Here is a 15,954-nt window from a genome sequence, read left to right on the forward strand (position 1 = left end):
GTCACGGCCGAAGCGCGTACATAGCAGTGCAGTAAACAACTCCCAATCGAATTCTGCAAGTCATTTCTGGATGGACTGCAACCAGATGGATGCTGAACCAGAGAAGTTCAGTGCAGCCATGGGGACCCAGAACAATGGTAGAATAGCAAACATGGAAAAGTACTGCTCGCAAAGGGTTTTCCACAGTTTCGGATGGTCTCCGGTGAACTGTGGAAATTGGATGGATGGGTGCGCTTGGCCTAGGCCGCTGAGTAGCTGGCTAGCGTGCGCGAACGGGGAGAGAGCAGGGGTGAGGGCGGGTCGTCGTACTGACCGTTTGCCGGGGGCGGTGGCCGCATCTGGAAGGATGCCGCCGGTGGCCCCCGTGGGATGTTGTAGACGCCGTGGCCATCGGGCCCTTGCAGGATTGTTGCCGCGCCAGACGCGGCCCCGATGTGGGCGCCGGTTGTCGCAGGCGGCTGTTGGCCCATCAAAGGCGCCTGGTGGGATGCCCTCTCCGGAGGTGGTGGTGGTGGCGATGCGCGCTGCAGGACCGCCACTGTGTCAGTCAGATCGGCGACGCGCCGCTCGAGGTCGGGGCGCCACATCATGAGATCATCGATCTTGGAGTTGGAGGCATGGATCGCAGCGGTGTGCTCCTTGAGGGTGGTCTCCAGACGCTCCAGGAACGACTAGACGGATGGATCCATGGCGATGAGACGAACTCACGCTTGGCGCAAGGATCTGGTCTCAACAAATTGGGCTAGATCGGCATGGTGGAAGGGTGTGGATTTGGTCTCTGATACCAGATGTAAGAGGCGAGATGGTGGTGAAGGTGTTTGCACTCGATTCACTCTCACTAGCCTGATTAACAGGTTCGATTACAACAGTGGAGTACAAGGATGAAGAATAGGATGGGGGAATTGGGGATTAGTGGTGGCTCCCCTGTCTGCTTCCCTCACTTTTATTTAGTTTGCTACTGGATGAATGGAGGAATCATGGTGTAATACTAGAGACGCACTGGTAAAAAACCTTCGGTAAGGAGCATGGAGGAAGCAAGCAGGATGGGCGACTCTCCTGGCGACCCCGCGGGCGCCCTCGCCGCCGGCGCCCTGCCTCGCCCTCTCCACGGCTCCCCCTTCCTCCTCCGCGGTCCCGGTGCCGCCCTCCCCGGCGTGCGCCCCCTCCGCCGCCGCTCCGCCGGCCAGGTTCTGCTGGGCTGAATGTGTGGACGACCCCCCTTTCCCCCTTCCCATAGCTCCCCCGGGCCCTGTGTCTCCCCGCTCCGGTCGCCGGCTTGCTCCGCCCCGCCGGCCAAGGAGCTCAGCCCCCCACGCGAGGGGTTCGGTTCCTGGCAGGCGGACGCCGCCCTTCCCGTCCCCCCCCCCCTCGGCTCCCCTGAGCCCGGCTCGGGCGGATGCCATCCAAGGGGGGACCTTGGCTGGTCGGTCTTCGCGCCGCCGGCGTGCGCTTGCCTGGGGCGTGGCCGGGCGCTCCGACCGGGGCGCCGCCCGCTCCTCTTGGTGCCGCCCGGTGGTGGTGGCTCGGCCGCCGGTCCCCCCCCCTTCCTCCTCCCCGTCGCCTCTCTCCCTCCCTCCCCTCCTCCCGTCCACGGCGTGCCGCACCGCCCCGTTCAGGCCGTTCATCGCGCATTTCAGATCCTCCAGGCTCCAGGTGCATGCAGACCGGGGCGCCTTGGCCTCTCCTGTCGCCCGGGCTGGTCCCGTGCCGGCGGCGGCACCGGTGGCCGGCCTCGATAGGGTTTCCTTCCTCGCACCCTCTCCCTCCCGGCGCGTGGACCGCTCCGCGCGGTTGGCTGGGCTGCTGGGCCCCGGCCTGCCATGGCTGATGGGCCCCTCACGGCCCGCTTCGGTTCGGCCCACCCCGCAGCTCCCAGTCCGGCCCAGTCTGGGTAGACCGGACTCTTGCCCTAGGCCCAGATCTGAGGAGGCCCCCTCGATCTGGCTCCCATGCGGGCTCCCCCTTCCTCCTCCCCCCTGCACCGCTATTCCCTCCCCTCAACTCGCACCTGCCGAACTCCTCTCCACCTCGGCGACTCCTGCCACCCCCTCCCCCCTTCCGGCCGCCCGGCTTGCTCCCCTCCCCCAGTTCGCGTCTACCCTCCTGCTCTCGCCTCCTCCCCTCTCGCCGCATCGCCCCATGCTGCGGGAGTGGAATGACCCCGCCCCCCGGTACAAGAGGAAGGCGGTGGAGCTCCAGCGTGAGCCTGCCCGCCCCTCTCCCGACGGCATCCGGCGCGAAGCGGAGCTCCGGCGGGAGCTTCGCGAAGCGGAGCTCCGCGACCACCGTCGTTCCCCCGCCCGTCGCGAGGACCGCGGCAGGTCCCGGTCGCCTCGGGCTTTGTCGGGTGATTGGCGCTCCCACCGGCGCTCTCCGTCGCCGCCCCCTCGTAGGGGCCGCTCTCCATCCCCCTCCCGCGCGGCTCGGCTCAGCCCCTCCCACCCCAGGGACGGGATCCTCCCCACTCCGGAGCCGCGCCGCTATCTGCCGCCCCATGCTTCGGCCCCCGGGGGTGTGGCCCCGGCTCCTGCGCCTGGTGGAGGCCCCGCCCGCGGTCGGTCCGGACCTGCCAAGAAAAAGAAGCGGCGCGGCGTTCGCGGCGCGCCGCCCGTGCCCCCTCCCGCGGATCTGGGATCCTCCACCACTCCCGGCCCCGTCTCCGGTCTCCCTCGCCCCCCTGCTTCAACTGTGGGGTGAGGGGGCACTCGCAAGTCAACTGCGTCAACCCCCAGTGCTGCTACCTCTGCAAGGATCCCGGTCACCCCACCCTCCTTTGTCCGGATAGACCGGTGGTCTCGGAGCTCATGATGTATGGGCATGGGATCGAGGGGTTGGGTTTCTTCCACCTCGAGGTCTCTGACGCCCCTCCGCCGTCTCCTTCCCTTTAGGCGATTGTCACGATCGTCGATGGCGTGGCATCCCCGGAGATGATTGAGGCTGAGCTCAACCATCTCTACCGTCACCAGTGGGACTGGGTGGTCACCCCCTCCGCCGGTCACATCTTCTCTGTCGTCTTCCCCGACTCCGTCAGCTACGGCTACGCGACACGTAGTGGCCGGATCACTCTCGCCCTCAACCAGCAGGTTGTCGAGATCTCCGAGCCGGTCCTCGATGCTCAGGCCGTGGCCGCCCTCGACACCGCCTGGATCCTCATCTCCGGCCTCCCCGATATTGCGCGGCCCGAGCTCGTCATCCGCCAGATGTCCCGTCTCTTGGGCAAGGTGGTGGCGGTTGATGAGCTCTCTATTCGCAAGGAGGAGGAGGTCCGGGTCAAGGTCAAGTGCCTCGACTCCTCCAAGCTTCGCACCTCAGTCCGCGTCTTCTTCAACGACCAGGGCTTCGACCTCAGGTTCGCCCCGAGCCTCCCAACCACGTTGGGCGCCCCCGCTCCTTCGACGCCGGCCCCCCAGGTAGCAACCCGGGGGCCGGTGGGGACTACCACGGCCGTCACTGCTCCCGGTCCCACCGCTCGGATGAGGAGGGGCGTCCGAGGACTCCCGCTCCCCTTCCCCCTCGCCTCCTCCACCTGTCGCGGGGGGCAAGGGCCGCCAGGCCGCTCCTCTCCCTCCGTTGGGTGGCCCTTCGCTCGCGGCGGCGTCTCCCTCCGAGGGGAGCGACATCTCCAGTGTGGGCATGGTGGTCTGCCCGGCCTCCTCCCCGCGCTCCCCCGCCTCGTCCCCTCCTACGGAGCGGGACTCGGTGGCCCTGCCCCTCGACGCCCCCCCTGATGCGCCGGCGGCGCCCGCGGAGGGGGAAATGCCGCCTGTGGTGGATCCCCCCTCCCCGGCCGCCGGTCTCCCCGCCGCCTCGTCTCCTCCATGGCTAGGGGATGCCCCGCCCTCGCCTCTGCCGCGGGATGCCCGGGCTCCTGTCCCTGCGACCCTCCTCGCGCCACCTCCTCCGCCGGCTGCGTCGCCACCTCCTGCGCCACTCCTCCTCGGCTGTTCTGGTCCTGTTCAGCTGGCCTCTCCCTCGCCGTCTCTGACGGGGGAGGGTGCGGCTCGCGTGCTCACTCCGATGGCGGCCCAGCTCCCTCCCCCCCGTTCAGCCGCCTACTCCCGTCGCGGTAGGTCGACCTCCTCCCCGGTGGTTGCCTCCCGCCGGAGTGCGCGGCTGGATGCTGCCCACCCTGAGGGCAGCCCGGCTCTGCCCATCCCCGAGCGGGCGGAGCTCCGCGCTGCTGCCCGTAACCTGGAGCCAGGTACGCCCCCCGTTCCCCCCTCTGCTTCGTCTTGTTCCTTCTCTACGCTTGAGTCCATTCCTTTGGGGAACCTCGCCAAAGTGTCCTCCGACTCCGCGATCATCTTCAGAGGGGAGGCTGGCCCCCCTTTAGTCCAGATCGCGGCCATCAGAGCTCGTGATCCTTGATGGGAAGCTCGCGGAGGCCCATGCATCCCTCCTTTTACCTCCGGCCGCCTCTGCGGTGGGGGTGTCTCCCACCCCGCCTGGTCCATGCCGGACGGCGCCCCCCCCCCCTCCGGCGGCCGGGGCGGAGATCCATGGCCGTACTCGCTCCCGCACTGCGGCTCTTCGCGCGCAAAGCGCTTCTCGTGTTCTGGGGTCAAGCAACCCCCCGATGGCTCCTTAATGCGAGCCCTCTTCTGGAACATCTGCGGCTTCGGCCATGATGGTCGTCGCCGCCAACTTGTGGAGTACATGCGGGATGAGCACATCGACATTGTTGCCGTTCAGGAGACCATGCGTCGCGACTTCTCGCTCCCTGAGCTCGACCATTTGAGCTCCCACCTCTTTGTGTGGCACTGGCTCCCTTCTAGTGGGAGCTCAGGCCACTCGGGTGGCATCCTTTTAGGTGTGAAGGATGCCACCTTCGAGGTGAGCAGCATGGATCAGGGGGAATTCTTCGTCAGCATGGAATTATTTGAGAGAGATCTCAACTTCAAGTGGGAGATCATCATTGTCTATGGGCCTGCCGACCATAGTCGATCGGCCGCCTTCCTTGAGGAGCTCCATCGGAAGATCTCGGCAGCCTCCCTCCCCGTGGTAGTGGGTGGCGACTTTAACCTGCTGCGCGTGGCGGAAGACAAGAGCAATGACAATGTCTGCTTTGCCCGGATGCAGTTGTTTAATGACTTCATTGCTGACCTCGCCCTCCGGGAGATTGATAGGATTGGTGCCCGGTTCACCTGGACCAATCGGCAAGCCTCCCCGACCCAGTCCGTCTTGGACAGGGTCTTAGTGTCCCCGGAGTGGGACCTCCGTTGCTCCCTAGCCTCTCTCCGCGCCATCACTAGGATTGGCTCGGATCATGTCCCCCTTCTTCTCTCCTCCGCGGACGAGCGTCCGCCGATCCCCCCTCGTTTCCGCTTTGAGACCTTCTGGCTCTCCCAGTCTGGATTTACCGACGCCGTCTACGCGCGGTGGATCGAGGCTCGGGCCCACCCCCACCCTCGGCCCCCCTCGGCTATTGACGCGTGGCACTTCTGTGCGAAACGTGGCAGGCAGTTTATGAAGGGGTGGGGGGCCAACCTTGGCCGCGACGCCAGGGAGCGTAAGAAGGCGCTGCTTACCGCGATCCAGGCCCTTGACCTTAGGGCCGACGTGGTGGGTCTCTCTCCGGACGAGTGGTTGTCCCGCTATGACCTCGAAGACCAACTCTCCGTGATCTACACCGATGAGGAGGCTTATTGGCGCCTTCAGGGCGCGCAGAAATGGGTCCTGAAGGGTGACGCGAATACTGCATACTTCCAGGCTATCGCCAACGGCCGCCGTAGACGCAACACCATCCCCCTTCTCTGGGATGGGGAGACCCTCCTCCAGGACCCCCGCGACATCCGGACCCATGTCAACGGCTTCTATAGGTCCCTTTTCTCTGCCGCTCCTCGGAGCGGCATCTCCCTCGCCCCTGATTGTTGGGCCGGCCTCCAGCTAGTGTCCAACACGGAGAACGCGGCCTTGATGGCCCCCTTCTCTGAGCAGGAGGTCTGGGAGGCTATCAAGGGTATGAATGCTTCTTCTACTCCGGGCCCGGATGGACTCCCAGTCATCTTCTTCCAGACCTTCTGGAACGTGATTAAACCAGAAGTCATGGCCATCTTCGAGGAATTCTTTGTTGGCTCTATTGACCTGGGGTGCCTCAACTACGGGATCATCTCTCTCATCCCCAAGGTCCCTGGGGCGTCCGACATCCGCCAGTTCCGGCCGATCACGGTCATTAATGTGATCTTCCGGATCCTGGCCAAAGGGTACGCCAATAGGGTGACCCTGCTTGCTGACCGGATAACCCACCCTAACCAGTCGGCCTTCATTAAGGGCCGATATATCCTAGATGGAGTCCTGGTCCTTCATGAAGTCCTTCACGAGGTCCGGGTCAAACGCCTTAAGGCGGTCTTTCTGAAGATCGATTTCCACAAAGCCTACAACTCTGTTAGCTGGACCTTCCTCAGGGAAGTCCTTCTTCGGAAGGGCTTTGATGACCGGTGGATCACTAGAGTCATGCAAATGGTCTCTTGCGGTCGCACGGCGGTTAACATCAACGGCGAGATTGGTCCTTTCTTCCCTACCCTTTGTGGGGTGCGCCAAGGCGACCCCTTCTCCCCGTTCCTGTTCAATATGGTAGTGGACGCTCTTGCCTCCATCCTTGATAAGGCAAAAGCTGCTGGCCACATCCGCGGGATTACCCCACACCTTTCTGGGGGATCGGGGATCTCCATCCTCCAGTATGCTGACGACACGATCATTATGGTCGAAGGCTCGGAGGTGGACATCGCCAACCTCAAGTTCCTCCTTCTCTGCTTCCAACAGATGTCGGGCCTCAAGATCAACTTTGAGAAGAGTGATGTCATGGTTATGGGATATTCCCCCTCTGAGTCTATGGCCATCGCCAACAGACTTAATTGCCGCCTGGGCTCTTTCCCCACCTCCTACCTGGGGACACCCATTAGCGACTCGCGACTCTCCGTCGCGGACCTGCGGCCCTCCGTGACTAAGCTCCAATCCCGTTGCGAGCCCTGGCAGGGGAGATGGCTATCTAAGGCGGCCCGGACTATTCTCATCAACTCTTCCCTCTCCAGTCTCCTTCTGTTCCTTATGAGTTTCTACAGCCTCCATGAATCTCTCCACAAGGAGATCGCCAAAATTCAGTCCCGCTTCTACTGGGCTGGCGAGCATGATAAGCAGAAGTACCACATGGTCAGCTGGCCTGACATCTGCAAGCCCAGGGAGCAAGGTGGTCTGGGCATCATGTGCTCTAAAAGGATGAATATTGCCCTTCTCTCCCGTTGGCTCTGGCGCATCGCCCAGGGTCAAGGTGGCCTCTGGCTCGACATTATCCGGAATAAATACCTGCGGGGTCAGCCCCTAGCCTTCTGCCAGAAATCGGGCGGCTCTCAGTTCTGGCAGTCTATTGTCCAGCTTCTCCCGGTGCTCCGCATTGGGACCTCCATCTCGGTGGGATCCGGCCTCTCGACGCTTTTCTGGTTTGATCGTTGGGCCGGAGACTGCTCCCTTTGCGGCCCGCTTCCCCGCCCTCTTCTCTATCTCCGTCGACCCCACGATTTCGGTCAATAGGGCCCTTCTTGACTTAGGGCGCCTTGCTTTCCGTCGGCCTTTTGGGCCGGCGGAATCCGCCGCCTGGCGTGAGTTGCTTGATTGCGTTGCGTTGCATGAGCCATTGGTGGATGGCAGACCGGACCTTGTGCGGTGGCGTCTGGATCCGTCGGGCTTGTTCTCCACCAAGTCGCTGTACCCGGCCATTGCCCCATCCTCCGCTCCCCTCCCCCTATCGATGGTGTGGTCCGTCCGTGTTCCCCTGAAGATCCACATATTCATGTGGCAGTGGATTCGCGGCCGGGTCCCGTCTGGAGTGGAGGTCTGCAAGCGCAATGGCCCGGGCACCGGTATCTGCCCGCTCTGTGGAGTCCCTGAAGACTCGAACCACATCTTCTTCTCCTGCGTCTCCGCCCAGTTCCTCTGGAGCTGCTTTCGCGAGGTGGTCCGTGGTAGTTGGTGCCACACCAATTTCCCGGACCTTTTTGCTGAACTCCAGTTGTCCCCCGCGTCCTCTCGCCACATTAGGTGGCTTGAGGTTGGCGTTCTCGCCTGGACTCTTTGGACCGTTCGCAATAAGCTTGTGATTCAGCACGCTCCCCTTCGTCGCGCTACTGACGCTCTCTACAAATTCTCGGGTTTCTTGCAGCTTTGGCGGCCGCTTAGCCGCCCCCCGGACCGTGACGCCATCTCCACCTTCATCGCCGACATCCGTTCGATGGCCGTCCGCCTGTCGCCGCCGCCCCCGCCGCCTCCGCCGGATCCTGACTAGACGCCTTGTGTTTGGTGTGTGGGTGTTGTTTTTCTTTTCCTTTTGGGCTTGTTGAGTTGTGCCCTCAGCAGAACCTATGTACTTTGTCGTGAGTTTTGGGTGGGTGGGTGTGGACTTGTTTCAGTTTGTATGCTCTGTGGCGGTTTGCTTTATTTATAAAGCGGGGCGAAAGCCTTTTTCGGTAATTGGGGATTAGGGTAGCCGCCGCCGTTGTCTTGATCCTCTGGATATCGAGCCCTCTGGTGGTGATGCTCTTAAGTAGTGGCGCGGTGGCTGGGCGTCACCGCACCCACGTTGGCCCAGTCACTCGCGGGTTGGGCCTCTTGTTCCTGACGGGTCTGGTGGGCGAGCCCGGCGAGCCCTGGGATTGTGGGTCCTCCTTGTCAGCCTGGTCATGGGGAGCAGGGATGCTGACATGGTAGTATTTCGGGTTGTGAAGATTTATACCACGGAGGAAATGATTCTCAGAAATTTCGCTGTAATTTGTTATTATAAGAATTACTTTGCCATTTCTTGGATCTAGGATACGACCGAATCATTGTATCTGTGATTTCGTGTTTAAACTAACCTACAGATCATTAAGCGAGACAATATACATTGCTCTCGTAGTTTATGGTGCCGCCGCTCAAAGGCATGCGAGCATAGCCAAATAGTTTTCCAGAAGTACGGAGTGGGGGCAGCTGGGAGCCTTGGGAGTTAAAAGGAATCAGGTGAAGAGAAACATCTTTTTTCCGAGACAAGAGACGGATATTTCCCGCGGATCAGCCACCAGATCAGAATCGTCTCCCACAATTTTACATGGCTTCTCATGTCATGTGTGGTACTTTTGCCTGACCTGAGTAGGTGGGACCATCTGGGTTACATATTCTACAACGAATACCATGCAAGACTAATGTCCATCAAAAATGAAACTACAGGCTACGGACCTAATGGTTTCAGCTCACAAAAGCATGGCCGTTTCACAGTTCCAACAAGACAGACGGAAAAAAAATGGATGACCAGTTAGATCAAGCTCGCTGTTTCTTCCCGCTGGGTAGATCGTCATCATAATGCCCTTCGCCTCCATCTTTATCGCCCTTCTTCCTCGCCAGGATCTTGTTGATCTTGTTGAGGTCGTTGCTGAGCTTCTGATCCTTGTTCTGCTTCCTGGTCTTCCTGCCATCCTGCATCTTCACACCAAACTGGAATGCCGCCTTTGGCATGGCTTCCTTCTGATCGTTGTATTTCGCCCACTCTTCTTCCGTCTCAAAGTCCCAGCGGTGAAGACGGCCCTTCGCCTGCTCAGGGATTGTCATAGTTAGCATACAATCATGGCACCAAGGATAGGAATTCAAATAAGCTAGGGTAACAATTTCACTTACCCGTCCACCCATATCCATCTTTGACAAATCATCTTCATCGTCACTCCCTGCAATCTCTTGATTATAACCCTGGTAACCAGGATAACACTCAGAGTAACTATCTGAAATAAAATTTGGGTCTTTCTCCCGCGCATCTTTTTCCCTCAGCTGCTTAAGCCTGTCATCATCACGCTTGAAGACAGAACCTAGACCCTTATCCTTGTCTGCTTGAGTCATCAACCTTGGATCCTGAGATATATTTGGGTCAACTAACACATCGTATCCCACAGTACCCTGTTGCATGTACTGTTCTGGATAAGCCAGCTGCTGTTCCGCATACTGATAGCCTGACCACTCGCCTTGGTATCCAGCAGCTGCCATTTGGGCTTGCATAGCATCATAACCATCCTAACATCACAAGAGATAAACCTTCAGGCATCTGGGTTAAAAGGAAAACAGACATTTTGTTTCCTAAACTACAACAGCTAGTTTTGTAGCACACTGGAAATGTAGACTGATAGTAATATTTACGCTTCGCTAAACAATCAACCTGCATCATTGAAACACTACGTACTATATTCACCAGAACTAATGTTGCTGAACATAAAAAGAAAATTACCATTGGCTGTTGCCAAGCTTGAGCAGGTTCGGATGGTTGAATAGGACCATACACAGGTTCATTCAAATTGGACTGATTCTGATGGATACGTGGGGATTCATCCATATCTTCGGAGATGGGGCTCTGGCTCATTTCCTTGTTAGGAACAGTATAGTCAACTCCATCTCCAATGAATATGTCATCGTCATCTGCTCTAGCAACAGGGACAGAATGTTTCTCCTTTTCACTGAAGTTACTCTTTCGTGGGGGTGGGGGTGGTGGTGGCATATCCTTTTCTGACTGGTGTTTCTGAACAGAACCATCACTTTGGGCAGGTCTTACTACCTCATTGTAGACACCGCCTGCCAAATTACTCTTCCCTGCAATATAAAAAACAAAACAATAGTACAGAAATTATAGTAACATCATACTCCCTCCGTCCCAAAATTCTTGTCTTAGATTTGTCTAAATACGGATGTATCAAGTCATGTTTTAGTATTAGATACATCCGTATCTAGACAAGACAAGAATTTTGGGACGGAGGGAGTATATCACAAATGATTTAAGCCAATTGATTAATTTGTGATGACGGAAATATTAAGATAGTAAGATGCGTATATAGCATATAAATATAACCAATACTAATTTAACTACTGAAATCAATCAGCATTGAACAAAACCAAAATTAGTATACATAACACAAGCACCAGAAGTTAAATCTTGACAGAAGTTTATAAGAATAATTGAATTAAAACTAAACCATCTTAAGTATTAATCTTACTTTTTCGATATTTTCTTTAGATAAAAGGCGCAAGGGGCGCTCAGCTTTAAATTAATAAAGCCAAACAAAGGCCAGACTTTTCGATGTCCGTGACTATATAAACACTCATCCAACATTTCTCCTTCATCTAGAAAAAATACTCTAGCATGTTTTCTCATGCCTTAATGAAGAACACTTTCCTGTAATCCTGTTCTTAGGTCTCACTCTAATATCCTCTACTATGATAGATTGATAGAACAACCACTTTCATTTGAAGCACATACCTTTTGTATCCCTTTCCTTTTTCTTCTTCTTCAATACCTTCCCTGATGATCCAAGTCTAAGGTATGACATGATTTTGGCAATCCTGTCAAGTACAGAGCCATCTACGCTGACAGTGACCATTTCCTGTAGAAACAAGATGACCGTCTGAGCAAAAAAAAAACACAGTTGCAAAAACAGCGACACGGCTACTGTTCCAGTACCTCTGGGACAGGGCAATCAGCTTTGCTCCTGTGAAGAGTTGTTGGAATATCACTGTTAAGTCCATCCTCCTGGTTGGAACAAGAAAAACGATTAACCGCACATTGCGTATACTGAACAGTATTAAAGCACTGACCACTTCCATAAACAAGAAATTCTCATTAAGCCTACTGTAGGAAGTCTGATCGTTCCCAGGAAAACAGGAAAGAAATTACAGTGTACACAGCATGGCCCCTATTACTACAAGTGAGATGTGTATAATCATCGCCATTACGTAAAGCACACGAAAACACCAACACGAGAAATTTTAAAGACAATACCATATTGTAAATAAATGCCATCCGGCCAGGAAGAAACATGTCATTCGCCTTTATCATGCTTTGTTGTTGCTTTACAGTCCACTGGTAGACAGACTGCAATCAATGAAAATGTCAATCAGTATCCATTTTATGTTACATAGGGTGTGTGCAAGTTACACTGATAAACAAAATGAATTGTACCTTTGCAATTGCAGTGCGGAATGAGACCGCCCGGTCTTCTTTTGTTTCCCTGAAAAGGACAGTGAAAAATAATGTAGAATGCTCTCAAAATACTAAAGAGATCTAGAGGAAGGGCATAACGTCATGCTTCAGAGGGGTTCACCCCTGCTTTTCCAGTTCAAAAATTTCAGAGACACTATATTTTGTTTAATTCTGACACAAGGTGGTGCTGTGAGTGGTTCAGGAAATAGGTTGGTAATGTTATGAAGAGCCGCAGCAGACAATGGTGGAGCTTCATGTAGGCCAGGAGGGTACTGGCCCATCCTATCCCTTGAAAAGTCCTTGGTAATGTGCACATGTTTAGCATACCAAAATGTTTGTGTTTGTTTCACTAGCTTGGCCCCCTCTTGGGTTTAGCTTAAGCTCTGGTAGCAGACATAAATGTAAATTATCCATCAACAGAGAGGCAGAGATAGAGCAAGTTTAGTTTGGTCTCTCTCTCTCTCTTGTAAGCCATCAGACAAAATGTTCATTTCTAACAGATAATGGAAACTGCATTCATCATAAGAAACTCTTGTCCAAGATCCCAACAGGAGGGTACTTGGCCTCTCTTCTCTCTGAAAATCATGTCAAAATCCAACGAAGAGCTAGCAAGAGGTTGCCCAGTTTGTTCTTCCATAGTGAATTCAGCTTAGTTATCATTAGTTCACTTTTCATACAAATGAAATTATGCAAGTGACAACACTCTTGTTGGCATATTTAAAGGATCCTAAATGTGCATTAAAATCTGGTTATTTTCATAAAAGCCCTACTCAATGTTACAGTAGTGTTATGTAGCTAAAACTATACTGTGGTTGCAAGTACCTCGCCTTGGCATCCTTCCCATCCTCTGCATCAGGCTTCTTGTCAATTTCACTCCGTACTTTGTTAAGTAGAGCAAAATCCAACCCTTTGACCAAATGAGTATGCTCCAGATCGCCTATTAAAAGCATAAAGTGGAAATGGCACATTAATCATAATGCAGTACCAGAGAAAGATAAAACTGAGTATCAGAGATCTAAGCTACCATTTCCGAAACAACATATCATGTTACCTTCAAAAGTGTGTCCTTCTAAATTAACTACTTTTCTTTTCAATTAAAAGAATGTTAAAGAGGATTAACTTCACAAATCAGATCTTTTCCAGACTAGAAAATACATGTACTTAGAGAATGACAGGTCAAAATAGCTCTATTGGGGGAAGCAAAACTAGCCTCTTGTCGACTGCACGTCAAAATGGAACAGATAAAGGCTGCTTCCACAGTTTTGATGACTGCACATTACTGATTGATCAGATCAATCAATCATCATGCAGATTTCGTTTTTTTTTTTCATCGCATGCAGATTTCGCTCTTCATACTTCATTCAGAAATAGAACTTCTAAAACCATGGCAGGTTTTGTCATGGTTGGATTGCACTCAAGAGGCATGTCCGTCCAGGATAGCAGCAAGCCTCTGCAGGCATTAATTAGGTAGTAGTTTGGCTTTTATGTCTGGTGTCTGCATTGTGTTACGAAAAGAGTTTAATTAGGAAAGCTTTGGAGTTCAGTCCAAGTCTGTCTCATGGTTGTAACTAGTTTATAAGGAGAGGATCATGGTCAAACAAAAGGGCAGGCAATAGAATAATCAATCTGTCATCTACCTCATGATTCTCTCCTACCCCTAGCACCCCTCTCCTATGCGCATGCTATTCTAGACACTGCTGCATCTTACCATGGCTAGCCGGCGGCGAGGCTACAAGCCAAAGCTACCTGTACTGGCCGTGACAGGTTTACAGACATAAGGATTTCTTTTATCACTTATCATTTACATTAGAAGTCTGAGGCAAACTTATCACAATTCAGACACCGCATGCATATCCTTGCACTCATGTGCATACATTTATTGAGTGCAAGAGGAAACACACATAAAAACAAGCAGAAGATGCTTGTTATCACAAATAAATATGACAACTATACCAACCTCCAAGGTATTTGCTTTTCTCAATTGAAATCTTTTGGGCATCTTCTAGCCTGTAATGCAAACAATTTCAGAACTTAAACATAGAAGAACATTATGACAAATTGAGCACAGGATGGCTGTAGGAATAGGAGACATGTGAATCATGGGGTCTGTTACCTCAAATCTGCTCCAGGAGGTGCCACGGCATGAAACGAACCAAGCTCTGTAGGTTCATAGTCAGGGTTTTGATCTTCACGACGCTCCTTTGCACGATCTCGGTACCTTGGTGTCTCTGGTTCTTCTTTTTTGTTCTCCTCCCTTCATGAGGAGATCAATGAGAATTAAGTGAGCAAGAAAGGTATGTTTGAGGTAGTTGAGCATGTATCTGATTTATCATGAAATTTCCTGTTTCTACATGATTTCAGGTTCCAAAAACTGGTACATGGAAAGACAAAGAAAGTGTTTGAATTGTGCCCAGTATGACAACATGGCCACTATGGTCTAAGTAATGAACATTAACCAGAGCCCTCCAGAGTTGTGGGAGACTATTGAGTCCCATGGATTTGCAGGACTCCATTTATTCAGCGCTATCGCTATTTAATCATGGTTCTGCTGCTGCAGCAGCAGCAGCTCATGAAACATGCTTACAACGATAATCTGATGAACAGGATTGGTATGTTTCTGTAATTTTCCCTCAAATTAGTACCAGAACCATCGCCCCAGCTATGTCCACTACGTGATAAACGTCATTCAAATTCGCAAGCCACATGATATAAACATCGGTACATCACCAACCATGCTATTAGAACAAATCGAAAACAGAAGGTGCAGATAGACAGGTATGCGAGACTCACTTCCGCCGCGCCATCTTCTCCTTATAGTTGCTCTTCTTCTTCTGCGTCGACGACATCTTCCCTGTGTCCCGGGAAACAAAAGCCGGAGGAATACGGCTGCAACCCTAGCACAGGCGACGGGGGGCGGGGGGATTCCGCGAGGGGGAGGGGGCACGGGATGCGAGGTGGTGGTTGGCGCCTGCTATCTCGGGTTTGTAATGATACTGGAGTTTGCGCTGAGTTAGCGGGCGGCGGACTGGAGCTCCGGCGGCGGCGACGCCGGCGTAGACGGTCGGGTCCGTACGAGAGTGGCCGGGATGGGTGGAGACTCGGGTCTGTGGAGGGAACCGATCTGCGTGCTTGGTCAGGACGGTAAAGAGGAGATGGCATCCAACGGTACACGTTTTCTGAGCAACACTGTCACGTTACACTTGAACAGCGATTGCAATTTCCTGCTTTTACGTCGGACCGGGTCACTGATAAGTGAAAAGGAGAGGTTTTACCACAGGTCCGCAAACTATTTCATAGATTTTTCTTCGGGAAACGTTTATAATCAGCGGTCCGGCCGAAGCTTCGGCCGGTCACGCCCCTTGCTCGCCTCGACTCGCACTTCTGCACATGGGGCCACGCACCAAACGAAGTGCTCCTCCACTCGTTTCTTCCTCGCTCCTCTGCCTTATCCACAACAAAACTTAGCCCGTCCCGCATCCACTTTCTTGTTTCTCCGATCCCTGCCGGCGAGCGTGCCAGCACCCACACACTCCTGGCTCCACTCCGGCTAGCCGGCCGCGGCCATGGCTCCGTTTCTCCACTCCCCACAGCAAACCGCCATGGATCCCTAGAGAATTTTGGAGCTCTTTTCATGGTGCTTTTTCTCTCCTTCCTACAGACCTGAAAGCTACAACGGCGCCACCCAACATCGGTGCTGCAACCAGCACTAACCGGAGCTGGAGACGACAACAAACAGATGTTGAAACCCGCACCTGAGAAAGCTACCACAGGTGAGAAGGAAAGCTTGAGCAGAGATACACAAAAGCTGGGGCGGGTACCCATGGAAGCTGCAACCGGCGCCTGAGAAGCTACAACCATTGTGGGAAAAGCTACAACGGGTGAAACAAAAAGCTTCAACCGCCTGCAGGCGCCGACGTGCTGCACGCGGATGCTTCAACCATCTACGGAAAAGCTGTTAACGGCACTCGACGAAG

General features: G+C 54.3%; 1 protein-coding gene across 1 annotated transcript; it reads right to left on the reverse strand.

Moving 5' to 3' along the window:
* Window positions 1-8,989: 8,989 nt before the first annotated feature.
* On the reverse strand, window positions 8,990-15,109 carry LOC123091678 (suppressor of mec-8 and unc-52 protein homolog 2). Its single transcript, XM_044513267.1, has 11 exons — window positions 14,771-15,109; window positions 14,094-14,234; window positions 13,938-13,987; window positions 12,803-12,917; window positions 11,960-12,008; window positions 11,780-11,872; window positions 11,462-11,530; window positions 11,261-11,384; window positions 10,238-10,596; window positions 9,640-10,026; window positions 8,990-9,555 (listed from the first exon to the last, which is right to left on the reverse strand). The coding sequence occupies exons 1-11, from the start codon at window positions 14,824-14,826 to the stop codon at window positions 9,286-9,288; spliced, it is 1,713 nt and encodes a 570-aa protein (XP_044369202.1). The 5' UTR covers window positions 14,827-15,109; the 3' UTR covers window positions 8,990-9,285.
* Window positions 15,110-15,954: the final 845 nt, after the last annotated feature.

This window comes from Triticum aestivum, chromosome 4B (genome assembly GCF_018294505.1).
Source record: "Triticum aestivum cultivar Chinese Spring chromosome 4B, IWGSC CS RefSeq v2.1, whole genome shotgun sequence".
Taxonomy (NCBI): domain Eukaryota; kingdom Viridiplantae; phylum Streptophyta; class Magnoliopsida; order Poales; family Poaceae; genus Triticum; species Triticum aestivum.